The following is a 26,854-nucleotide window of genomic DNA, read 5'->3' as shown; positions in this document are numbered from 1 at the left end:
ACAGTGCACATTGAAAAAAATAATAAATCAATCTTCTGCAAAAACATACAGCAATTCTACTGTTTGCAACATACTAAGCAAGCAACACAACACTTGTGGGAAAAAAAAAAAAGATCCATGTTTGGCTTTAGGTTAAGGACCATTCATAAAAACTGCATAAGCAAGTTTTTATGCCTACCCAAAACTTAATTCCTTTTTCTTATTTCTGGCATTGGTTGTATTCATGGGACGCTACAACATCCTCTTAATTTTAAGAATATCAATCATATTAACTCAATCTAGATAAAAGATTGGTGCTGGTGTTTAATATTTGATCACTAAATGCTGCTTTACAGGGACTGAATCTTTGGCACATGCTCACTTACAGCCTCAGAACTGGAAACTAAACTTCATTAGCATCCTGTTTAGTTTCACACAGCATTTAATCCCCTAAACTGAGGCAGGTGAAGGTGAGAACAGCCAAGTTTCAGAACTCAAAGCATCGTTTTTCTCCTCTCTATCGTCCTGTCTCTTGCTCTTTCTCTGTTTTTGTTAATTTCTGTCCTTTCCTTCACTTTATTTTGGTGTACGGTGATCACAGCATGGGAATTCGTCCTCCTCACTTGTGTCCGTAGCTTTAGTCTCTCTTTCTCTTTTCTCATTTTGTTTTCCTGCTCTGAAATGTTCTTCTTTATGTGGCAGGTTCTTGGTCAGTTTCATGGTGGATGCTCGTGGTGGTTCCATGAGAGGCAGCCGCCACAATGGCATGCGCATCATCATCCCTCCCAGGAAATGCACGGCACCCACACGCATTACTTGTCGCCTGGCTAAAAGGCACAAACTGGCCTATCCGCCACCAATGGTGGAGGGTGAGGGGCTGGTCAGCCGACTGGTGGAGGTCGGACCCGCTGGGGCTCAGTTCCTTGGGTAGGTTTTTTTAGTAGTCTAGGGGACACATCAAAAAAGGATTTTTTTTTTTTTTTTACATCTACTTACAAATCATGACTCAGAAAGTGGTTTTAGATTGTGCAGCTGTTTAACCAAGACTCTTGTGCTCTGTTTTCTTGAAGTCCTGTGATTGTGGAGATCCCTCATTTTGGTTCAATGCGGGGGAAAGAGAGGGAGCTGATTGTGTTGAGGAGTGACAATGGTGACACATGGAAGGAGCACCAGTCTGACACCAGACCAGAAGACCTCACAGAGCTGCTTTCTGGAATGGATGAAGGTAACAGGAAGGTTATTTGGTGCAGTCCAAACAATATCAACAATAGTTGTTACAAAATAAAGTGCTTTTTGGATGCACTGTTGTTAGCGCCTGGAGGCAGCAGCAAACTTTTAAAAGTCTTCCTGTCTTTGTTTGCAAATACAGATTAATTAAAAAAGCTCATAAAAATATAAATGAGGGGGGTGGGGGGCTGTTCTCATATTGTTCCCTTTTCACTGAGAGTACACCTTGGATGGTTCACTGGAGAACATTTAGTTTATTCTCATGGCTTCTATATCTCTGGTATACCTCAAGCAGTTAGCCAAGGCTGTGAGTCTCTGCTTGGCAGTTTCTAAGGCCTCAGGTATGGACAGCTTGTTGTACTTCTTAGGCACCCCTTTTGTCATCATACCTTTCTGCAGCTCTGATAATTGTCTTTACTTCCCAGGGCTATGTCTGCTGATGACCTGTAATGCTATTTAAATGCATCTATGAAATCAGAGACTCTGTTTAGAAACGTAATAAGGGACAGTTTAAAATACATTTTTCTCTTGCAGAGATGGATAGTCCTGCCGAGTTGGAGAAGAAGCGCATTTGCCGCATCGTCACCAGAGATTTTCCGCAGTATTTTGCTGTGGTGTCACGGATTAAGCAGGAGTCTAACCATATGGGTCCTGATGGAGGAGTGCTTTCTAGCAGCACTGTTCACATGGTCCAGGCTTCATTCCCCCCAGGAGCCCTCACCAAGAAGATCCGTGTTGGCCTGCAGGTACAGTAGGACTCCCATGATTGTGCACTGATTTGTTTCTTTACTATACCTGACCATTTTTTTAACATTTGGTTCTTGCTACATCCCTTAGTTTGTTGGAATATTTTGAAATTGACTTGACATTAATCAGAGTTAAATCAGCCAGGTGTTTTTTTCTGTATGTCTTCCTGGCTTTCTGTTTAGGCCCAGCCTGTGCCAGATGACTTGGTGAGGGCAGTCCTTGGCAACAGAGCCACCTTCAGCCCCATTGTCACTGTAGAGCCGAGGAGGAGAAAATTCCACAAGCCGATCACTATGACGATCCCTGTCCCACCTAGATCAGCAGAAGGCCATCCCAGCGGCCATCGAGGCGAATCTGCGCCCTGCCTGCGTCTGCTCTGCAGCATCACAGGCAAGCTGACTTAGAGCATGACAATGCTCTAGTTGTAGCTCTATTCAAACTGCCTTTACAGGAATAACATTTATGTACAAGTATGCATTAATGATATTTTGACAATCATTGCATTCTTGAATTAGTGATACTTGTTCTTTTTATTATATAGTACTATGTAGAATTATACTAACTCCATGTATTTTTGCACATTTCAATAAATTTCTGCACCAATTTCCCATTTCCTGGGAAAATGAGGGAATGTTTCAAGACTTTTGCACAGTACTGTACAAAATTCATTATGAATTTATTAGCCTCATCAGGTCTGCTTCGGTAGTAGGAAGAACTGAGAAGATAAAAGAACAGAGATTATGTAAGCTAAAAACTGCCAATGCTGAAAAGGCAGTGAGCTCAATTTTTGTCCCTGTTTCTTGCAGGAGGAACCTCCCCTGCACAGTGGGAGGACATCACAGGAACCACACCACTGTCCTTTGTAACTGACTGTGTCTCCTTCACCACAAATGTGTCGGCCAGGTGAGATTAGATTAGATTATTTTTGTTGACAATAACTAATAAAAATAAAATAAGGAGTTTCATTAATAATGAAAGTAATAGGTTATAGTATGGTCAGTTCAGTGTGTATTTATCAAAACACTGTAATTTTTTTTGTTTATGAAACCTAAATGTATTTCCAGCTTTATTGGCTTTTATAACAAAAACCTTTAAGAAATGAAAGTTTTCTGAAAGTGTTCAGTTTTTTAACTACAAAATCTTGTTTATCATATTCTCCTCAGAGCTTATGCAGAGAAGTAATTTTCAGTCACTATAAATGTGAATAAAATGCATCTTGGTAATTTCTGCAGATGCAGCAATGGCAGTCAAAAGAATGATGTCATTTTCATTGTTTTTATGTGATGTTTTCTAAAACTGATGAAAACTCTGCAACTTAGGTGCAGGTCTAGTCCCACCTCAGTGGCAGTCACAACAAGCAAACCCAAAAGGCTTTAAATGTCTTCCAAAAACATCACTGTAAGCCTCAAAATACTGGCAGTATATTTGCAGAGGCTGGCAGTCAATACCATAATATATCACAAGACAAAAGCTCAAAAGTACCATCAGGTAGCATCTTAGCTGACAGAATCCTGAGTTTCCCTCTGACAGGGCTGCACTTAGTTACACATTTAACCGTGTGGTACAAAGTCAGTCAACCACAGATTGTTGAGTCAGCAAGTAAACCGTTTAGTTACAGTCCACAAAGTGATGAATTTCCATCCTAACTAGATTTAAATCATGTAGTAAGTGTGCAGCGTGATATTAACAGAGCACCCTTTGGTAATCTGTAATTATCCCCTTGTCCACTCCTCCTCCTATTCTGTTCTCTGATCTTTCCTCCTCAGGTTCTGGCTCGCAGACTGTCACCAGATTCCTGAGACGGTGAGTCTAGCGTCTCAGTTATACCGGGAGCTGATCTGCGTGCCGTACCTGGCCAAGTTTGTGGTGTTCGCCAAGATGAATGATGTTATCGAGGCTCGGTTGCGCTGCTTCTGCATGACAGACGACAAGGTGGACAAGACCCTTGAGCAGCAGGAGAACTTTGAGGAGGTGGCCCGCAGCAAAGATATTGAGGTGTGATGGGCATGAAAATAATTGTTCTGCAGAGAATCCTCTAAAGATTGCACTGAGAAATGAATATTTCCATGCAATAAAATAAAACAATGTGCTGTGCTATTCTATATTTTTGGATAATGAACTTCTGTAGGTTCTTGAGGGCAAGCCGATCTACGTGGATTGTTATGGCAACCTTTCCCCTCTTGCCAAAAGCGGACAGCAGCTGGTTTTTAACTTCTTCTCCTTCAAGGAAAACAGACTTCCTTTCAACGTGAAGGTATAAGACATGTTCCTCCTCTCACCCCTTCTGTCTGCTAGCATTTACTCCTTTATAAAGGTCACATTTCAGAAATAATTATCTTAACCTTATTAGTCAGCATTATTAGCAATGGAAATTTGGGGTCGCTGCACCCCAGATTCTCCACTGAGTTAGAACTTTACTGTAAAAACATTTGAAAGTGACTGTTAGGATTGTCACAGGTCAGACTCATTCTTTTCTCATGGTCTTTGACATACATGCTTATAAATGAATTATATTTTTTTCTGTTAAATCTTTACATTTATATAAAGACACTGCAATAGGTTGTGGTACAATGATAATTCCACTCCTGGAATTGAGAAAGAAGGCATTTTAGTGACATTCGGGTTGTTTTCGCTGTCTTCTACAGATCAGAGACATGAGCCAAGAGCCATGTGGCCGCCTCTCCTTCCTGAGAGAGCCAAAAACCACAAAAGGCCTTCCACAGACTGCTATATGCAATTTGAATATCACACTGCCAACCCACAAGAAGGTAGGATCGCCATGTTTGAACTCGTCATCCTTTTAGGCCATATCATACCATCTACATGTAAATGAACCAGTTGAAGAACAGGAAACGCTGTCGTCCTGACATCAAGAGAAGCCATTGAAGCTCACTTGCTCTAGAAGTGACTGCCTGCTCCTTGTGTCTTTTATTAATGTTAAAGCCTGTGCCAGTCATGAGACCCCACAACGTACACATTGCAGCCACACATACACATCATGCTTTCTTCTGGTGCCTGGCTCACTGTGGGTACATAAGAATTATGCAAAAAAAAAAGCAATACTTTGTTTGTTTGTTGTGGTGTTGATTGATCACAAGAAACTGTTTTTATTTTGCTTTTGCTTTTGTTTATGTTGCTGTTTGTTTTTTTTATTAATCTCATAGATTTCTTCTGATGCTTTTCGTTGTTTTTGCTGCTCCATTTTCATTCCCTGAGTTTTATTTTCACCTCCCGCTCACTATAACGTCCCTGCTCTCCATTGTGTCATCTCTCTCCTCTCCTGCAATGCATCTTGGAATACCACAGGATATGGAGTCTGATCCTGATGATGAGGTAAACAAATTCTTCATCATCACATGGAGCCGCTTCTTCTTTGTCGTCCTTTCTGTTGGCTTTACTGCAGAAAACGTTGTAAATATGCGTGTTGCAAATACTTTGTCTCCGTTCTGTACCTGAATGTGGAAGATGCTTCTGAGTGCACGTTTTTTTTTACACAGCCGTGTCAATGCTGACCCTGCAGTGCATGAGTGGAAATGGCAATCTTTTTAATCTGCAAGGATTTATTTATTGTCTCCATCCCAAGTCCAGTGGAGCCAATTGCTGTATCACTTCTCGGCTTGTTTTTCATCTCTATCTTATTTTCCATACACGTTCAACAGGACTTCGTCGTTACTATTAACATATAGGGACTATTGTATCTTTTGTCAGCCAGAGGTGTAATCTTAATTCCTATTATTTGTCCAATTAGTCATTGTTTTGTTGTATTGGGTTTTCTCTTATTTTTCATCCTTTTCCTTGGCTTTTGAGTAGCAAGAATACTAACTCTCTCCGCTGCATACCAAAACATTTATAGGAGAGTATTCCAACTGTCCCCACGTAACAATATTTCTACTATAATGTGATGCTGAAATAGTCAAGGTTAGGCAAACAACTTGATTAAGATTTGCAAAATTTGCAGTCATGTTTTCAAAAACTTAGACTGGTAATCTGCAAAGAATAAACACACTGCATTCACATTAAGCCAGCCTCGGCTTGATTTACCTTTTTACAAAGGCTATTTCACACTAGTATTTTCACACTAGTAAATGTGCAATATTGGCATAGATTTTAAATCATGACATCCACATTTGTCAAATATGAACATTCAAGGAGCTTAATAATACCAAAACTGACAAAGTTATCATTATTATTTTTGTTGTTTATTAAGGTTTACCCTGACGTCAAGATAAGAAGAAATTTATTCAACATAGCATACCTAACTGGAAGCTGCACATGCTTACCAATTACTAGAGCAGGGATTACAGGCAAAGCATATAGTGTTTGTAGTTATTTGAAGAAACACACCTGCGGTGCTTTCTTGTGCCGGTACTAACAGCATGCACTGATTGACTAAGAAAAGCAGGATTATTTCCCTGCATTGTAATATTTAAGTTAACAAAATAATTTAGACTTCTTTCTGTTACTTTCAAGCACATTTTACCTCATTTTTTATGTTAAAGCATTTTTTGTTCTTTTTTGTTTGTTTCAGACTGAAAAGCCAGAGCGACGTCATACCTTTGCCTCCTTAGCTTTGCGTAAGCGCTACAGCTATTTGACCGACCCAGCAGCGAGTGAGTTTCCCATTTTACTTACATGAAATTTTTAATTGATTTCAGATATTTGTTATTTTAATCAGTTTTAGTGTCTGAAGGTCCCATGATATAATGTACATATTTCTATCTATCATGTACATATAATATAGAAACCTGACAAAACATGTCCATCAAGCATTTATTCCTGCCACCCGACACATACTCTTTTATCATCTGTCATTCCTCAAACATTTGCATGGTTTACTGTGTGTCATGCTTTGCTTACCCACCCCATGTTGAAAAACTGTCTCCCTGTTTGACTGTTATGTTATTGCCACTGGTATCAATGTCTGTTCGTGTATCATTTGAACAGAAATGTTTTAATTCATGTTGAATAAAAATATTATTTTGAATTGTTCTCATTCTTTCAGTAGCCATTTCACTTTTATTGGCTTTATGATTGTGTGCGGCTGTGTATATTAACATGAAACAGGTTGCACTTTACATTAAACCCCCACCCCCCCCACCCACACACACAGTGATTGTGTTAGAGCACAAGATTTGCTTTTGTTCCTTCAATTAAATGTTAGAATCTCTTTACTTGTAGCTTTTATATTTCAGGGCCATTTTTCCTTATTCTTTTGTTTTATTATTCTAAACAGTGTCTATCTGACAATTTTGTCAGTTTAGAATTATTTAATAAAATATATAAAACTTAGAAAAAGAGACATAAAACTGTGATCATTTAAATAAATCTTGCATTGCAGGTCACACTGGATAGATGTGACTGATTTACCTTTTTGTAAAGTGCAACCTCATATTTTATTTTAAGTTGTGACCAAAATATTAAGGTGATATTTTTTTATTAACAATATACACTTGTGGGGTCATCTGGCATTGAAAATGTACTAAAACTTTTTTAATCAAACATGCACAGTAAAAGGCACTGTTGTTAGGAGCAAATAGATTAAGCACATCAAAAGTCAATGGAATTGCATATTTTGGTTATCATGTCATTTTTGTCACATCTATCATATGTCAAGCATTTTGGTTTGTTTGTTTGTTTTCCAAGATACATTCTGTATTGAGTCTATATATTGTCATTACTCATCATCACTTATAATATGGGCCTTTACATTTCATGTGTAAAATTATGCCTTTGAGAGTAATGCCCTTTCTGACTGACTCAAATTTCTCTTTCTGGTTTTTATGTTTTATTTCAAATTATTTTATGTTGCATTTTATTTTTACTTCCTTATTGCTTTTGTTTTAAATTATTGTTAAAGAAACAACTGATCGAAGCTCGCCGAGAACACAGCCTTCTAGCTACCCTCACAAACCTGTCTTTTCAACGAGACCTTATCAGGCGTGGTCGCCTGTTCCTGTCGCCGTCCCTGGCCAAGCCAAGTCTGGGTTTGGCTCCCTCTCCAGTTCGTCATCCAACACGCCCTCTGCCTCTCCATTAAAGTCTGTCTGGTCCGTCAACTCTGCCTCCCCCATCAAGACAAACATCCCTGGATCACCTGCCTCTTCTGTAAAGTCAGTTAGTGACATGGCCTCTCCCATCCGATCATACAGAACCATCTCCTCTCCTATAAAAACAGTAGTCCAACAAGCTCAGTACCCTGTCCAGGTCACCCCCGGTCCCCTTTCTTCACCAGGGAAAAATGCCTCAGACCCTCTATCTATGAAAGGATTGGCAGCATTGTCTGCTAGAACCTCCCCTTTAACTGTCCCTGAAAGAGGAAGCACTCTTCTTGAGAGAACTTCTATGGGCATGACCCCACCAACCTCTCCCAAATCTTCTCTGAGTATGTTCAGTTCACCCCTGCCATATAAGACCGTTATGGGAGGATCTAGTGGCACTGCATCTTCCTCCTCACCTATAAAAACTGTACCTGGTCTCTCTTCTGTGCGTTCCTTTGCTTCTGATGTCACAAGCCCTGCAAGAAACCTGTTTTCCGCCCTTTCATCACCACTGAAATCCAACTCGTCCCCAAGTGCTGCAGCTCTGATCAATGGAACTGTCTCCCCCACACAGTACCGGTCTTCATCCCCCACATCTCTTCTCTCCAGCAGTCTGCAAGAGAGAATACAAGCAACCACCAATGCCGCAACCACAAGTGTTAATGCAGCATTCGATGAAGTTGAAAAAACATTCAATTCTTGCTCTGCAGGCTATGGTACCCTGAAGTCCATGTCTTCTTCTGCATCTTCCTCATATCAGTCCATTAGATCATCAGCGTCTAGTTCTCTTTATGCCTCACTAAGATCCCCTACTAATGTTACCACTGCTGTAACATCGAGTACAATGACTGTTCCAGTGTACTCTGTTATTAATGTGGTGCCAGAGCACCAGTTTAAAAAGTTACCTGAGGTGTCCAAGTCAGCTGCTGCTCTTCTGTCCCCAAGGAAGGCTGTGCCAGTTGAGGTGAATACTCAGTTGCAGTCTTCCTTTGCCAAAACTCTTTCCCCTATCAAAGTCCCCTTTTCTGCTGGCCTCAAATCAAATACTACTTCACCACTGTCATCTAGCCAAGAGATTCTGAAGGATGTAGCTGAAATGAAGGAGGACTTGATTCGAATGTCAGCCATTTTGCAGACAGACCCAAATTCCACAGCCAACAAAGGATTTCAGTCTGATTCTCCCAAAGAGGCTAAGATAGAGGATGAGGAGCCATATCGGATTGTGGAGAAAGTAAAGCAAGACTTGGTAAAAGTCAGTGAAATCCTCACTAAAGATGCTGTGAAGGATGGTAGAGTTTCCCTAGCAAGAGATTCACTGGATGACATACACTTCTCGAAAGTACAAGTCGAACAACCACCAAGCAACTGGAGTTATCCCCCAAGATATGAGACAGTGGTTCCTCAAGCCAAATCAAAAACAATTCCTGATAGAGATTTCAATCTGTCCAAAGTGGTTGACTACCTGGCCAATGATGTGGGCAGCAGCTCTTTCGCCAAAATGTATGACGCAAAGCATAAAGCAGATGAGGGCAAAAGAGAAGAAGATGGCAAAGAGAAGCAAAAACGTGTCTTAAAACCCACCATAGCAGTTCAGGAGCATAAGCTCAAAATGCCTCCAACAAACATGAGGTCTTCATCTTCAGACAAGGAGATCAGTAAAGTAGCTGATGCACTTTTTGGAGCTGACACTGTGCTAGAATCCCCTGATGATATCTCACACGAACAGGATAAAAGTCCTCTCTCAGACAGTGGCTTTGAGACCAGAAGTGAAAGAACACCCTCTGCCCCTCAAAGTGCAGAAGGCATGGGTCCCAAGGCCCTTTTTCAGGATATCCCAGTTCCACCAGTGATCACTGAGACTCGGACTGAGGTTGTCCATGTCATCAGGAGCTATGAGTCTCCAGAGGATAACAAACAACCTGCAATGGAGGATGCTCATCCTGTCCGATATATTGATTCAGATGCTAAAGGGCATCAAAATCAAACTACATCAACTGCAGACCAGAATAAGTCCTATTCAATAAAAGCCAGCCCTGACGAGGATCCCATGGGGAAAGGAATGAGGGTAAAGGAGGAAACTCACATCACTACCACCACCAGGATGGTGTACCACAAACCACCTGGCAAAGAATCAGCGTCGGAGAGGTGTGAGGAAACCATGTCTGTGCATGACATAATGAAGGCCTTTCAGTCAGGCAAAGACCCATCTAGAGAGCTGGCTGGACTGTTTGAACATAAGTCAAGTAACGAGGAAACATCACAGAGAGTTCTTGAGGACATCAACTCCAAACCTAAAGTTGAAAGAATAATTGAGGTTCACATTGAAAAAGGCAATAAAACTGAACCAACAGAAGTCATCATCAGAGAGACAAAAAACCATGCAGAGAAGGAAATGTACTACTATCCAGGGAGTAGACAAGATGAAGAAGAGCCCGAGGAGTCACTTCCAGTGTACCTTGACTCCCCCAGAGTGAACACACCCATATCACAGGAGGAAGACAGTCGCCCTAATTCAGCCCAGCTCATGACAGATGACTCCTACAAAACATTAAAGCTACTTAGCCAGCAATCTGTTGAGTACAATGAGGATGAGTCATCAGAGTTTAGAGGAGAATCTTACAATTTTGCAGAGAAAATGCTACTCTCTGAGAAATTTGACCAATCTCATTCTGACACAGAGGAATATTTGAGAGATAGGTCTCGCTTCCACTCACCAGATAGAAGCAGTCAGAGTGAGGGTAGATCAGTTGGGCCAAGGACAGAGTATGTCTTTAGGTCAACAAGAAATGTCTTTGATAAATCTGGACGAATGGCCAATGTTGATGACAACTTTGACAAACTGACACTTTTGCAATATTCGTCTGAGCCTGGTAGCCCCAAGCAGTCTGTTTGGATGCGTGTGTCAGATGACGCACAGAGTAAGGACAGAGACCAGCTTATGTATGAGGACAGAGTGGACAGAACTGTAAAAGAGGCAGAGGAAAAACTAAGTGAGGTGTCTCAGTTCTTCCGTGATAAAACAGAACAGCTCAATGATGAGCTGTCATCTCCAGAGAAGAAAGCTCGTAGACCAGACTTCAGAGAATCACGGTCAGGGCCCAGTTCTACACACAGCAGTCCAGAAAGATCAGCTTATAAGAGTGGGAGTAGTGGGGAAGAGTGGAGCAGAGAGAGGCTCAGAGACAGGTTCACCTCCAGTGACAGGAAATGTGCCAGTTTACCAAGCAGTCCAGAGAGGAGAGTATTGCTGCAGTATTGTGATTCGGACTCAAGGAAACAAGGAGATGGTAAATCACAGGGAACCACAGGTGAAAATCCTAAACCTTTTCAAATGTCTTCCTCCAAAGTTAGTGCAGTGAGGCTTAAGTTTGAGCAAGAAGCTCAAAGGCAAGATAGGAGTCCTCAGGGTGTCCAAAATTCAAATCCTCCTATCAGAAAACTACAGGAAAGTAAGCTACCTGTGTACCAAGTGTTTGCTGGTTCAAGTGTCCCAAAAACAGGAGATAGTGTGGGAAACCAGAGGAGCTGTCAAGAGAGTGAATCAAATAAGTTCTCACCCAAGCATGAGACTAGTGGAAAAGATCAAGAAGAGAGCAAGTTATTTAGAACATGGGAGAACCAAGGGTATGGGAACTATAAACCTCAATCTCCCAAACTATCTCATTCTCATTCTACGAAAGGCAGCAATAATAGTGATTCCCAAAGACAAGAAACAACAAAAAAAATAATCTACACCGAATTTGTTGTCCGAGAAAGTCCAAACAGCAACGATAGTCTAAAAAAAAACTCGGAATCACAAATTCCTGTAAGAAAGCCATCTAATTTCTCAGAAAATCAGAAATCTCCCCCTTTAAAATCAGATACTCCTGTTGAACCATGTGAGAGGGCAGGGTCTCATACTTCAGCTAGAAATCGGTTACACAGTAGCTCTGAATCCAACAAGTCTACCCGTGGATCATCAGTAGGAAAATCCACAGATTCATCAGAGGGTAGCCAGTCAAATGTAGTATGTAATGGCGTTGATAGTGACCAAGTAGAATATTTGGATGAAGTAACTCCTGTAGTTGTTACTGAGGGTTTTAAAGATATTAAGCCCTTGCCTGTCTATGTCAGCATCCAAGTAGGAAAGCAATATGAGAAAGAAACAGCTTCGGGTCAGTTGGGAACATACAAAAAGATAGTAAGCCATGAAAGCAGGACAGTACATGAAACTAGGGGTGGATTTTACACTGTCAAACAAAAGCAGTTGCCATCTCCTCAAGGAAGTCCAGAAGATGACACTCTAGAGCAAGTGACTTTCATGGACAGCTCTGGGAAAAGTCCTGTTACCCCAGAGACCCCCAGCTCAGAGGAAGTGAGTCTGACCTCCAGAACGCCAGACTCTGTGATAGGCTTCATGCCTGGCATGCCGAGCCCTATCCCAGAAGAGTCTGAGGAGGAAGAAGGAAAGACCTTCATCTATAAAGAGCCCTCAAAGGAAAAATCTAAGCCATCTTCCCCAGAGAATCAGAATAAAAAGCAGGATGGCGAGAGACAAAGGTCAAAGGACAAAAGAGTGGCTTATATAGAGTTTCCACCTCCTCCTCCTTTAGAAGCAGAACAGTCCAACCCTGAGAAAAGGGGTTCATGTGCTTCTTCTTCAGAGACAGAGATGATGGAGGTTAACCTGCAAGAAGAACACGATAGACACCTCTTAGCTGAGCCAGTCATCAGGGTCCAGCCTCCATCCCCTATTCCCCCTGGAGCTGATAACAGTGACTCTAGTGATGATGAGTCTGTCTTTCACCCCATCCCACTCAAAAAGTACACCTTTAAAATGAAAGAAGAAGGAGAGAAACGTCCAAAACACAAAAGATCAGAGAAAAATGGAAATAATAAGGATTCTGGGATCAATGGTGTAGTAAAGGGAGAGGATGCTGACTTTGAGCAAAATGGCAATGATCAGTCAATCACTGACTGCTCAATAGCAACCACAGCTGAGTTCTCTCATGACACAGATGCAACTGAAATTGACTCTTTAGATGGGTATGACCTTCAGGATGAGGATGATGGACTGAGCGAGGACCCAAAAACATCTAGCCTGTCTAATGATGGAAAACCAGCAGGCTCATTTAGCCAGTCCAAGCTTGAAGTGATAGAGGAAGAGAAATGTGAGGAAGGGGGGGATGGAAAGACTAAGACCAGTGCATCTTCTGCAAAAAGTAGTGGGGATGAAAAAGATTATACCCTTGAAGGAAGACATCCAGATAGGCAGGGCTTTGGAGAAAACTACTTTGGCTATCAACTTGAAGAGGAGCTGAATTCACCCTTCAAAACTGTTGCTACCAAAGGTCTGGACTTTGACCCCTGGTCCACAAAAGGTGTTGATAATGAAGGGGTTTTTGAGTCCAAAAAAGATGACGACCCAAAACCTTTCGGCTTATCAGTGGAGGACTCACAGGCTACAACTCCTGACACAACCCCTGCTCGAACACCAACTGATGAGAGCACACCGACTAGTGAGCCTAACCCTTTCCCTTTCCACGAAGGGAAGATGTTTGAGATGACCCGCAGTGGTGCTATTGACATGAGCAAGCGGGACTTTGTTGAAGAGAGGCTTCAGTTTTTCCAGATTGGTGAGCATTCCTCTGACCCTACAACAGGGGAAAAGGGGCGAGGGGGCAAGATCCTGGGGGTACTTTCCTCTCAGTCAAAAACAGGGGAGAGGGCCACTGTAGATGGAAAGGTGAAGGTTATAGATACTACCACAGACAGCAGCACTACACCAACAACACCAGCAGCAACTACAGCAAAATGCAGTCTTGCACAGCCTCGCAGTGACACTGGCTATGCTGGTACTGATGCCCCCACCTGTGAAGCCATAGCTGAAACTGCCTCCTCATGCACAGTCACAGCCTCTAAGGTTGATTCCAAATTACGTACTCCTATTAAGATGGGTATAGCTGCCTCTATAACTGTGAAAAAAGACTCAGGGGATCTCACCGATTGTAAAGCTGAGATATCTGAGGGCCAGCTGGTGCCAGAATACATTAGTATAGAAAGTCAATCTACAGAGAACAAGTCTAGCAGCCACACTGCACCCAGATTAGAAAGAAGAGATTACCCCTCTGAAAACTGCAACAACAATAATAACCTTGAGTCCTCAAGCGTACAGGCCAACTACATACAGTGTGGCAGTGTGGTGTTTAATTTGCAGTCCTCTTCTGAACCCACCCTTCAAAAAGCTAGTAGGATAGAAACACTTTTCTGTAGAGATTTAGAAGAGAGAGTGGAAGTGCACAGCAGCAGTCAGGTGCAGGAGCATAAAAATGAAACAGCTAAAGAAAATGAAGTGAAGCAGCCCAAGTCAAGACTTCCAGTTAAAGCATCAGGGTGGTCATTTCACACGCAGGGAACAGCCATAGGCAAACAAAAGCCGAAACAAGCAGTGAAAGTTGAGGTTAGAAAAAGACGAGAGCCAGCCATAGCTAAAGTAGAGCCCAGGTCTAGGATACCAATAAAGGATGTTAAAAAGAGCAGCCCTACTACTACTACTACAGCTAGCTCAGTTGTTTCAGTTCGGGTTACCTCACAGCCAATGAGGGCATTGGACACAGAGAGAGCAGCCATACAGTTACCCTCAAGGCTACCACTGAAGGACAGGCATCAGGTCAGCAGTGTTGCAAGTGAGAGAGTATGTAGACCGGAGAGACAGGAGAACCCTAGTGAGCTTTGTAAGCGCACCATCGAATACTTTAAAGACATTAGCGGGGAGACGCTAAAGTTGGTGGACCGCCTGTCAGACGAGGAGAAAAAGACGCAGACAGAGCAGTCGGAGGAAGACAGCACCTCCCGGAGCACCTCTCTGTCGGACGCCTCCCAGCCTTCCCAGCCCTCCCAGCCCTCCCGCTCATCCAGGTCTGGTAGAGGTTCGAGGGCTGAGGCCGGGGCCGCGTCCGTAAGGGCAAAGGTGGCGACGACGGACAGGGCCTCCGGCAGTGAGAGGAGCAGGAGGAGTAGGCGGACTGGTGGGAAGGAGGGCAGTCAGGGACTCACAGGGTCTCGAACGCCTCCCATCGCGGAGATCAAGCCTAGTTTGTAAAATTTTCACACTATGTTTAAAATACATCTATATATTTATATATTTCACTTGTAGTTGCATGACATCGTTGTGATCGTTTAATGGATTGACTGGAATGCCTGTGGCGTGTTTACATATTCTCTTCAGAACAGTAGCTGTCATTTAAATTTCTTTTTTTTTTTTTTCTCATTGATGTACTGTGTACTGTATTGTCCGTGTTGCAATATTCTCTTTCCTCTGTCCTCCTCTTTTGATCCTGTTTAACTTCCGTAGATTAGAGTCAGCATGCCAGTAGTAGTGACTGGTCACTGGCACAACCAGTCACTTGTTTTACAACTCCCTGGTCTGTCTGTCTGTCTGTCTGTGCAGGGTCGTTCTTGAGTTATTGTGGTAGTCTGTTTTTACAGAATATTTCATGCAGTTGTCATTTAAACTGACTAGTGTTGGCAAAGAACACACAAAAACATCTACGCATGTTGACATTTCAGATTCTAACATAGACCTTTCCACTGTAGATTTGTAGAACTATGGGTCTGTTGTTGAGAGTCATGTTATGCTTTGTTTTGTGTGGTTCTCATGACAGTTACTGCCTGCCGAGAGGATACATACCACAAACAGTCACAGTGCACCACTTACTATATAGACACATTTAAGTTGCCCATAGCGTCTCTAGAATGAAATATCCTTTCCTTGCCATCTTGTGGAAAAGATTGCAGTAATATGTAGCCATAGTGATATAAATATTTTTAACACAGCTATGATTAATGCTGATAATCATCATGAATAAGTGGCCAGAAAAGGAAAATTACACACATTTGTTTTTCTCTTGGATTAGTGTATAAGTGAAGGAAACTTTTATTGATTTTAATGAATCGATGTCTTCTATCTCATCAGGTCCCCAAAGTCCTTGTGAGCGAACAGACTTGCGCATGGCAATTGTTGCAGATCACTTGGGACTCAGTTGGACGGGTAATAATCAAAATGTGTTGCTCTTTTTCCCCAGTTTGGTTTTCTTCATTTCTCAAGCCCTCAAGCCCTGTTTTTTACTGCCATCTTCAGGCTGACAGTTAGCCAAAGGTTCTGCTGTATAATGTTATAATGTAGCCTTAAAAAAGAAAAGCTAAAAAAAAGCCTTTAAAAAGGACAGGAAAAAAAGGCAAACAATTTGCTTTAAATGAAGTTACAAGCTAAAGTTACAAGCTTTTTTTTTTTATAGCAATAAGATTTTTTTATAATTTGTTTGAAAATTTATTTTGGATTTATTCTCTTGTAATGTGTATGTTTGCATTATGCATAAAATGAAAGATGATTTAAAATTCACAGAAATTTGAGTATTCATGTTAGACTTGCTATTTGTGTCCGAACACAGAGCTGGCTCGAGAGATGAACTTCACAGTGGATGAGATCAATCACATTAGACTAGAGAACCCAAACTCTCTGACAGCACAGAGCTTCATGCTTCTTAAGAAATGGGTCAGTCGGGAAGGGAAAAACGCCACAAGTAAGACTATTTTTATATCTGAACTTCTTGCTTTTTACTTATTCTCCTTTTCATTTCCACCCTTTTTCCATCCTTCTGCTGTTAATTTAAATGTTTTTCTTTATTTCAAATGGCATATGAGCTGGAATATGCTTATTTAAGTGATCATATTCCAGCTCACTTAAATTAAGTTTTTTTTGCCATACATTTCTTTATTATCCCCCACCATGCCTTTCTGCTTTCCTCTCTTTTCTGTTCAAAAATCATCAAGATGCTGTTTAGAAACAAATTATGTTTTGCTATGATAAGATAAGAACATCTGAATAATTACATTTGCTTAAATGTATAAATCCTGTTTTATTGTTGTTTATCTCTTTTCCTCCACAGCGGATGCCTTAACTGCAGTGCTGACCAAAGTCAATCGGATGGATATTGTGACTTTGCTGGAGGGGCCAATATTTGACTATGGTAACATTTCAGGCACAAGATGTTTTGCCGATGATAACGCTGTTTTCCGGGATCAGGCTGATGGTAAAGTTTAGCTTTGTCTAGCTGACCTCTTACCTCTCCCTGCTACCTTCTTTTTGTTGTGGCAATGCATGGATCACATATGTATCGTACTAGTGAAATCACTTAAGAGTAGTGATTTACAGTCAGATTCAGAATTTGTTTGGACAACTGGGTCCTACTATTCTTCAAAGATGCTCCTTTTGTTTTGGCTTCTACAGTATATTTGCCAACAGAATAATGATGATATTCTACTTTACATTTCAATCTCTTTTAATCTTCGGTTTAAATTAAAAACTTTCTTTATATAGCATTTTAACACTTTCACTGATTTTAATTGGCTCCTGTTGAATTAACCCCCATTTTTAAATTTGGGTAAATCCTCTACAAATCACTGCTGTATCCAGTTGTCATAAAAGATTAATCGTTATTGCTAATTTCCACTTTAAGTGCATGCTGCATGCTAAATATTGCTTTTAATTTTTTTCAATGTCTACTTGAGCAGGAATAATAAAACCCTGTAGTTTGCTTTTCTCTGCTGATTTAGTTTAGTTCTCCTAGTTCTCCTCCAGTTCCTCTGAGCCTTCCTTGGATAGATGAGAGAATGTCTTCCTCTGTGAAGCCAGACCGCCTCTTCCTCCTCCTCCTCCTCCTCCTCCTCCTCCTGTTCCTCCTACCTCCCATTAAGTCTCAGCAGTGTCCACTGTTGATAACAGCACATAACAGCTCTTAACAAATTAAGAGTCATGTGTTGGCCAAATCTTCACATGCCTGCTCCTTATCCACCCGTATTATTCACTCACTGTCCTGTTGTGCAAGCATGTTTCACAGTGTTTAACATATTTTTTGTTTCCTTTTGTATTTTTTTTTTTTTGTGTGTATCTTCTCATTCCTTTCCCATAGTTTGCATAATTATCCCCTTAACTCCTGGAGGCACTGAAACAGCTTTTATCCTGCAGATACCCAGTCCCCTCTTTCCAACGCCAACCCCAACACCCCCACCAACTCCCCTCACACCTTCAGTAGTGCTCGACTGTCGTCCCTTTCCTCCACGCCGCTCGCCAAGTTATGAGTCCTCCATTTTACTCAAAGACTTGGCACCTTCAACACCATTTCAGCCAGCACAGTTCAACATTCCCTCCTCTCCTCGTGCATGCCCCATCACACAGTGTCCCAATACTGACCCTTGTCAGTATCCTGCCTTTCCTTTCTCGCCACTTGTTTCTTCACCAATCCCCCTTATCACCTCACCAGTACCTTCTTCACCTACTCCTAATTCACCATCACCCTTTTTTTCTTCTGCCATATCTGTCCCAGCTTCTTCCACATCTGCTCCAACCTCCCCCAAAACTCAGCACACTCACTCTAAACCTTTTGAATCAGTCACCTCCTCTGTCACATTATTGGGATCTTCCACTGACCTGTCCTGTCATACTAGTGATGCCTTCAAACCAATAACCACTCCATCCAACCTCACCCTCACATCCTCCTCTGTGTCTCCTAGCCAGTCTCAACCCATCACCATACCTGTGTCAGCCATCTCGTCTACAGCTCCAGGCACAGTCTCGCCTTCTGTCACTGCCTCTCCAAGCAAAGAGTCTTTAGTGACCCAGCTGGCCTCCTCCTCCCGCCCTGTGTCCCCACTTTCCTTGTCTATTCTCCCTCCCATCTCCCCTAGCCCAAGTCCTTCTTCCCCACCTCTCCGCTCCCTTTCTCCCTGTCCCATTTGTCAGTGTACTTGTGCACCCTCAGTCAATCCACCTCCCACTCAAACCCGTATTGATCCCTCTAATATGGAAATATACCTTTAGCATTCACTATTCGTTATCTTGTTCACCTTCTCCTTGCCTCTTCCTACTAAATACTCTCATCTGTCGTCTATCCCATGTGAGCATGTAACAGAACACCTTGGTAAATATTAAAATCACATCACACACTATATAGCCTCACTAATACGTCCCACTTTTAATGTCTTAACCTCATCAACAACATCCTCAAAATCAGAGCAATTGCAGCAAGCATTGCATTAGTGATAAATACTTATAATATACTTGTTTATGTAAGTATAGTATTACACCAATAAGCCACAACATTAAAACCACCTGACTAATATTGTGTAGGCCCAGTATTGCCAGCAAACAGCTCTGATCCATCAGGAGATGGACACAGATCCTGTGTTGGTGTCCCATGCTGTCTGGCGCCACAGTGTTGGTAATGTATCCTATGGGTTTTAGAGGGTTGGGTCTCCAGAGATTGGGCTTTTTCCACCACAGGTCATGTCAGTCATTTGGACCAATGTTTTCCAGCAGAACATTGCTATGTAACAAGATGAGCAATGTTATTCACTACCCCTGTCAGTACTTTTATTGTTGTGGCTGATACACTGGTACAAGTAAGTGGATGCATTAATTCTATTTTATCTATCTAGTATCCATTTGCCATCGTGCTATAATACACACACACATACATATATATATATATATACACACACACACATATATAATTGTATTTATTTTTTTAAAGGTAAAGGTTGTCTGGATACATGCTTTACACTTCAGTATCTGTGCCATTGTCCACGTCATGTGGTGTTATGGTGTGTTAGTGTGTGTGTTTTCAGGTGTTTAATTCTTTCGTGGTATGCTTTGGTGTGTGTATGTCTGTACATTTATCATCCTGTCACCTACAGATTATCAGAGCATTCTAGCGGAGCTGCAGTCCCCCGCCACACTGCACTCTGATCCCCACTTCCTGGAGTCTGACCTCCCTCTCACTCCCAATCCTTCCCTTGCCCAACACCAACAACAGCACCATTACCCAGAACCAGACACACCTTTGCTTGCTGACACCCAGCCTCAGCCCCTGCCTTGGAGTCCAGAGCTAGAGTCCAGTAGCAGAGAGCCAGAAAGCCCCCCTAGGAGCCCCTCCAGACCATGTGAGCTCACCCTCTCTGTCCCAGTATTCGAACTCCCTGATCCTGTTCCCTATAAGGCCAGAAAGCCCCACATTGCCCTGAATGATCAGCTGCTTTTGAGCGAGGAAGAGGACAGATCTTTTCAAGAAATGGAGCCGATCCACAGGCCCAGGTCACGGTCCTTTCCCACGATGTGTGAATTAGATGTTGACATGGCATACTCTACATCTTCGCCTTCATTATCATCAATATCATCCATAACCCCTTCTTCGCCTGAGAGAGCACAAATGGGAGATGGAAGAGTGCATTTAGACCCCCTTAATGGGGTACAACAGGATGTATGTTTGAAAGGAGGTGAAAAGGAAGTGACAGAAGAATTAAGGAAGGTTGTTGAAGTGGTTGCAGCAGAGTTAGAAGAAGGAAGTGGATTAGTGGAAAAGTGGGTAGAGCGAGACATAATTGAAAATGTACAAAGAAAATGTGAGATGATAACAAAAGATAGGTCTAAGATAGCAGAGGAAAATAATGTGTTGGTGAAACAGAAAGAGGGGTTAGATGAGGGAGAGAAAGATGTAATGAGTAAGCAGCAAGACCATGTTCATGATGGGAATAAGGGAGCAGCCTGTGTGATGGAAGAGGTGCGAGATTTGCAGCATCTGTCAGATGAGTGTTATGACCTGACAGGAAATGAGCATGAAATAGAAAAAGCTTGTGCCACAATAGAAGCAGAGAGCGGAAAAGTTGATGGAGATGCTGAAGATGTTGTCTACAAGGGTGACAGAATAGATGATGCATGTGGAGATATGCAGTTTAAGGATAAAACACTGTGTGGCAGTGAAAAAGATATTTGCAGTACATCACAAGGGAACCTGGCAGATGAGGACCAGACTGTAGCCTACCTCTCCCCTCAGGCCTGGGTTGAGGCGCTTGTGGAATTTCAGCCCAGTGAGTCTGGCTCCAGTGAAGAAGAGGAGGAGGAGGACAAAGAAATCAAAGAAGAAGCGTTAGGAGCTTTGTTGGAGGAGGTGAAGAATGAAGGTGGCTCAGAGGAGAAGGAGGAGAATGAAGAGAGGACCAAGTCCAGGATTCAGGAGATGTGTGATCAGGTTGACCACGTAGAACAAGACATCTGTTCACTTTCAGGTTGGCACAGTGATTCATCCAGTGTCAATGTGGAACCACCAACGCCAGGTCGCAGTGTCAGCTCAGACTTGCTCGACAGACGAGAAAGGTAAAAAAATAAAAAAGGTGCAATGCTCAGACAGAATCAGAAAATAATAATCTCTCAGCTTGCTGTAACCACAGTTATAGTGCATCTTTTTTAGACGTTTTCTTGGATTTTTTTTTTTCAGCTTTTCATATTACTAAAAACAAAACACTTATTTTGTGTCTCTGTGTTTTTTGGGTTTTTTTTTTCCAAACAGCCAAGAGAACTCCAGTGATTCCATCACTTCCTCATCTAGGGGAGAATCAGGGAGGTCTCGACAGAACGGCAACAACTCAAAGCACTCACCTCAGGATGGCTCATCTGAATCATCAAATGGCAGAAAGGAGGAGGGAACACTAGTGTCAGAGAAAAAAGTCCAGGTAATGTTAAAGACCCTTGTCGCTGTAACAGTGGAGAATGAAATCCTTTTTTATTTTCTGTACTAAAGCCCTATAATGCATTGTGATTCTGTTTTTTGCAGGAGAAATTCCTAAATGTACGGCATATCTTATATATCTAAAGAAACCTAAACTTCTCTGTTATTCTAAACTTGTCTTTCTTGATGCAGCTAGCTATGGAGTTGAATTGCATAAAGGACATCAACAAAAATGTTTCAACTTGTAACTGTCCTACGCGTGTGCTTCTTTTTCCACTTGACTCCCTCTGTTGTGTAATGATCATATAAAACCTTCCTCCACAGCAAGTTAGTGTAGATTCAGGTTCAGAGGAAGAACAGACAGTAACCACCAGAATCTTCAGACGCCGCCTCATTTTAAAGGTACCCTAAAAGCCTGAAGCAGATGCTGAGCTGGGTCGTGGGTTGGTTTGGTTTGGTTTGGTTTGGTTTGGTTTAGTTTAGACTGGTCAGTCTGCTGTGCATCGTAGTAGTCTTGCTTGCTGTACTGGTTGTTCTATTCTATTTGTGTGTATCTGGCTATGACTGCTCTACTGACCCTGTCACAGTTCATAAATGAAGACTAATCCAGCCTCTTTCTGTCATGGATATTCTTCTCTCTGGGGGTTTTGTTTCAGTGTGGTGATGGTGAAGGATTGTTTTTAATTGTGTAGGAAGTGCTCGTCAGCAAGCTTTTACACACATGCTAACCACAAATACTTACAGGGAGAAGAAGCAAAGAATATCCCAGGTGAGACTATGACAGAGGAGCACTATATGGACCGTGATGGTAACCTCATCAGTAGAAAAGTAATGTATAATTTCATTCCCATTTCCTATTTAGCTCTGAAATCATACCTCTCATACGGACAGTGTTTTTATAAGACCAGGCACCTTCAGATCTTTTCTTCTGCCTTGGGCAGGTCATAAGGAAGGTTATTCGTCGGGTCTCTACTCCCACACCAGAAAACCAAGGAAGTGCCAGGTGGCACAGAGACCTTCAGCACAGTCCCATTCTGCAAGAAGATGGATCAGAGGTTGCATGAAGATACAGTTTATATATAATCCAGATAGGATCTCTTTCTCCTGTCAGAAGACAGGAGTAGTTCTGGGAACTAATTGGTGGGAAGTTAACAGCAAATATAAAAGTTAGGCTTAAAGCTGCATATGACAGTAAGTCACACTCGGTCTGAAACGAAAAAAAGATTATAACTCATCTAAATAAGAAATTTGCAGTCAGAGGCAACGATTCTGAGTCCCACTGTGAAAACAAAAAGGCTTTTCTGAACCTTAAAGATGATTTAAGGGAAGGGTTAAGAGTGAAATTGGGGTTAAAAAAGTAAAATGTTGCAAAATGAGCAGCTTTAAGTCAAAGAGGGAGTCAATTAGATTAGTGAATTCAGTGCAGTGAATTCTTATTGACACTGGATTAACTAGTCTGAGATAAATGTCTTTATTGTCTCCCTACTGGGTGAATATATAAAAAATGTAATTGAAGTGAAACCTTGCATGTTGTGTTTTGACAGTGTGTGATGGCTGTTGTACCAGCATAGCAAAGGGGATGCTGACTGCGTCTCTCCTGACTGTGTGGCGCTAATGGTGTTTTAAAGTATTTAGCCAATTAGTCAAGAATATGACTTGTGAATGCTGTGACTCTGCTGTGGAAAAACAATCAGCTTCTTTTGTTTCCAGCTCTGTTCATAATAACATCATTATTCTTTTTCTAGGTGTCTACTTGGTTTGTGGTTTAGGACCTAATTATAACCCTTATAATGCTTATAATGATGCTATTACTAACATTTTGAGTTTTGCTTTCTTCTTTCTCTTAGTTTGATGTTTCAGGTTTGTGTTGGGTTGCAGTGCTTTTTTACTATCAGAAGATAAGAGTACCATGTCTCATGTATACTTCTATGTGTGTCTTCTAGCATGGAGAGGGGTCAAGGAATAGTAGGCGAAAGGATGAGAGAAAATCAGGGGACAAAAAGCACCACTCATAGGGATGGTTATTCGCTTCCAGGTACTTTAGCTTACTTTCTTACTGTAAGACAGTCAACATAGTCCCCAGGTTTTACCTGCACATTTATACATAGATATCAGTGTGTGGTATGTCTAAGGTAGATTGCTTTAAGCATTTTGGATAACTTTTTCCCTGACTCTACCTATACAAACGAGGAATGCTGAGAGCTGCATTCCTGTGAAAAACTAAGCACACCCGCAAACCTCAATTAAGTGAAGCCGTGTTGTAAAAATACATACACAACAATGTGAGACACTGATAAAGTTATACAGAAATCAGTTACTTCAAATTATTGTTGTTAAACACAGTAAATCATAGGATTTACTTAGTTATTCACAATACTGGATAGAGTCCTGTGAAAACATCTTTTTTGACATGAATACACTTTATGCTATAAAATGTATTTATTTCATCAAATCCTCACAATAAATATTATCAGTTAAATACTCTTGCTGTGTGTTTGGGCTTATTGTCCTCCTGCAGCATGAATTAGGGATCAGTCAGACGCCTCCATTGTGGAACTTCATGTTCCAACTTCATCAGCCTCTTAAGTTGCTCAAACTTTTGCACAATGTTGCACATGAAATGCCTGTATCCTCAGCAGTAAAGTAAATAAAGCTATTCATTTAGTCAGATAGTTCAGACTCAATGCAAAGGACACACTGGTGTGAGCTCGGTTATCCCCTGGCAACATTTCTGCCCTCTGTGTTCTCTGAATGTGTGTGAATAGAAAACATTTACAAAGAGCAGGGCTGAGGGGCAGTACACACCTCAGCATTATGTTGCCCCGCTGATACCCTCCATGCCTTTTTTTTTTTGTCCACTAAATCCCCGACTCAAAACAGCTTTGTAGAATCCAAAAAGAGTCTGTTATCCCACTGGCCAGACTGTTAATCCCTGCTGCTGCTCACCCTTATGTATGCGGCGAGTCATTCCATCTGCACAAAAATGACTTAGAAATGAGATGGCACTGCCATGAAGTCTGACAAAGAGTTTCTATGGTAATAGAGGTCACCATAACAAACCACAGACCGTCAGGTCTTGTTAACATGTTGTCATTTTGTTTTGCAAAGGAATGAAAGATCACGACAGTTTTTTACACTTTAAAAAAAGAGTGTTCAGACATGGAAATGTGGTCTTTCATAGTGTTTTCATAAGAGTAAGAGTTGAAGTCAGTTTAATATTTAATATTAGGCAATGCACTGTCAGTTGTCTACTGTATAAACTTCTCAAGGGTGACAGTAAATGTCCTGCAATATGTGATGTATTATTTTGTCTTACAGATATAGAGGAACCAAGTTCGATGCTTCCTGGGATCAAGTGTTCAGAGGGCTGAGACTTCCAGTTTGAGGACTTAAAGCAAGGTCCAATCTGCCACTATCTGCTTTAAACAAATGGCTTTCACATGAAAGGAGTCAACCCTTCTGACTTGCGCATGAGCATGAAAAACTCACTCCCTGTCAATCAAAGGACCAGGAGGTTCTCACTTTCTGACTGTGGTGGACCAGTGGACATTGATCCTGCTTCCTGTTTTGTGTGAAACAATACGTGCCATTGGTCCACTGGTGTTGTGAGAGCTTTTTAGAGGAGCGTCGTTTGTTGCAAAAACGACAGAGACTCCTTTACTGACAACCACACAGGTGCAGTTGTGACCAAAGATGGCACAAGAGCTCAATCCACATGGTGGGTGAAAAGAATGAGGTAGACACAAAAACACACACACAAAAAAAAAAAATCTAATGGACACTTCTGATCCAACTTCAACACTCGCCTTATAGTTTTTTCTTGAACCCATTGTTGTCAGGATGTAAATTCTTTGGGATTTTTTTTTCCTTCCTTTTTAAAATTTAAACTAACACAAAAGCTTTTTTTTTTCTGTATATAAAATTACAATGTGTATAATTCTTTTAAAAAAAAATGGACAGGTTGCTGGTTGCGAACACACTGAGGAGAGTGACCTTTTCAAGTGCTTTCAAACTTTACTGAAACGGTTCCACTTTTAAAGATTTGAGTGTAACTTCACAGGTTCTTGTATAATTAATTACTAGAGCAGGTATAATGTTTGTACATGAAAAAGCTGGTTTGATTTTAACAGAAAAAAAAAAAAAAATTTCCAGAAAAACCTAATTTCTGTCATTCCCAAAGTGGGAATGGATCTAATCCTGCAAAAAGCCGCCTTTCAGAGTACTCATATTTTCATGCATGCTGTTCACATTATTTTAATTACAATTTTTACAGGTTTGCAAAACACTGTATTCAAATGAATCCCTTTATCACTATACACATATAGCCCTTACATTTGTCACTGATTTTATATTTCAAATTGAAAAAGGATACCATTAAAGCATTTATCATGTTGGGGTGAGGATGAAAAAAAAATCTATAGCTTCTTGAGGATGTGATGTCTTGTCTGTCTGTGTAAAACTGGAGGGCAGCTTCTGCTACAGGAAGGAAGTAATCCGAATGTAAATGCTAGTAGGCTGGCTCGCTGTAAAATTATACTTGTATTGTGCATATTGGCGATAAGGTGTAGGAGTCTCTGTACACTGTAAGACTGTTTGTAATCATTTAGCAGTGTGTCAGTTTGGTTTTCAAATGGCTGCTGTGGTATTAAAGGAAAACTGGGGCATTTCACTTTGGATTCTTTGGTGAAGTATTTCCTTAATTTAAAACCTACTCACTTTAAGGACACATAAAGACATTATTTGATTGTAGCTCTGAATAGCATATTGTATGACAAAACACTGGATGGTCAAAACCAGTTATTTAAGCATTAAATAAATTGTGTTAAACTCTGAAACTGTGTGATCTCTTTAGGCTTGAGAGTCTGTATATGCAGTGTCGAATAGAATTGTTTTCACTAGCTCAATGACAACATTTTACTTTACATTACACTAGGAATTTATGTATCGGTTTTCATTAGATGCCCATGTAGTTCAAGTGTGGTGTTCTACTGGTGCAATGGCTCAGTATGCTGATGTCTATGCTGTGGACATGAAAACTATGTAACTTTTTTTTTTTTTTTGGGGGGGGGGGGGGGGGGGGGGGGGGGGGTTAAAGGACGTCAGATAGGGTGCTGTACAACATCCCCTTATACTACTCTGTCAATCAGGGGGTAGAGGATACTTTGATATGGTTGAAGTATGAATTTTGTCAATTTTCTTTGATATGTGTTTTCACCTGAGCAGATTTTTTGATGTACAATTCTTACTAACAGAGTGAAGCCATTGAAATATAACTATTCTAGCACTTTGGTTATTCAAGGTCTTTTAGAGGCTATAGCAGCA

The 26,854-nt window shown here is 41.3% G+C and overlaps 1 protein-coding gene across 3 annotated transcripts in view; it reads left to right on the top strand.

Annotated features, from left to right (window-relative positions):
• The window catches only part of LOC115793060 (ankyrin-3-like), a 115,382-nt gene extending 89,015 nt beyond the window's left edge, over positions 1–26,367 (top strand). For 2 of the 3 annotated variants that reach the window (XM_030747788.1, XM_030747787.1), the window contains exons 27-45: positions 682–906; positions 1,050–1,204; positions 1,741–1,952; positions 2,136–2,343; positions 2,760–2,856; positions 3,720–3,948; positions 4,082–4,207; positions 4,599–4,721; positions 6,482–6,563; positions 15,946–16,020; positions 16,421–16,552; positions 16,919–17,062; positions 19,725–21,180; positions 21,374–21,536; positions 21,857–21,934; positions 22,277–22,360; positions 22,474–22,587; positions 23,476–23,567; positions 24,851–26,367. In XM_030747788.1, coding sequence (XP_030603648.1) covers positions 682–906; positions 1,050–1,204; positions 1,741–1,952; positions 2,136–2,343; positions 2,760–2,856; positions 3,720–3,948; positions 4,082–4,207; positions 4,599–4,721; positions 6,482–6,563; positions 15,946–16,020; positions 16,421–16,552; positions 16,919–17,062; positions 19,725–21,180; positions 21,374–21,536; positions 21,857–21,934; positions 22,277–22,360; positions 22,474–22,587; positions 23,476–23,547 — 3,775 coding nt within the window. In that variant the 3' untranslated portion in view covers positions 23,548–23,567; positions 24,851–26,367. Of the gene's footprint in view, positions 1–681; positions 907–1,049; positions 1,205–1,740; positions 1,953–2,135; positions 2,344–2,759; positions 2,857–3,719; positions 3,949–4,081; positions 4,208–4,598; positions 4,722–5,259; positions 5,287–6,481; positions 6,564–7,810; positions 15,065–15,945; positions 16,021–16,420; positions 16,553–16,918; positions 17,063–19,724; positions 21,181–21,373; positions 21,537–21,856; positions 21,935–22,276; positions 22,361–22,473; positions 22,588–23,475; positions 23,568–24,850 lie in introns of all 3 variants that reach the window. The other variant, XM_030747786.1, reaches the window with a different exon arrangement.
• The last annotated feature ends 487 nt before the right edge of the window (positions 26,368–26,854 follow it).

Source organism: Archocentrus centrarchus, chromosome 15 (assembly GCF_007364275.1).
Source record: "Archocentrus centrarchus isolate MPI-CPG fArcCen1 chromosome 15, fArcCen1, whole genome shotgun sequence".
In the NCBI taxonomy this organism is placed as follows: Eukaryota; Metazoa; Chordata; class Actinopteri; order Cichliformes; family Cichlidae; genus Archocentrus; species Archocentrus centrarchus.
Note: the sequence above shows the minus strand (reverse complement) of the source record. Positions and strands in the feature narration are given on the sequence as shown.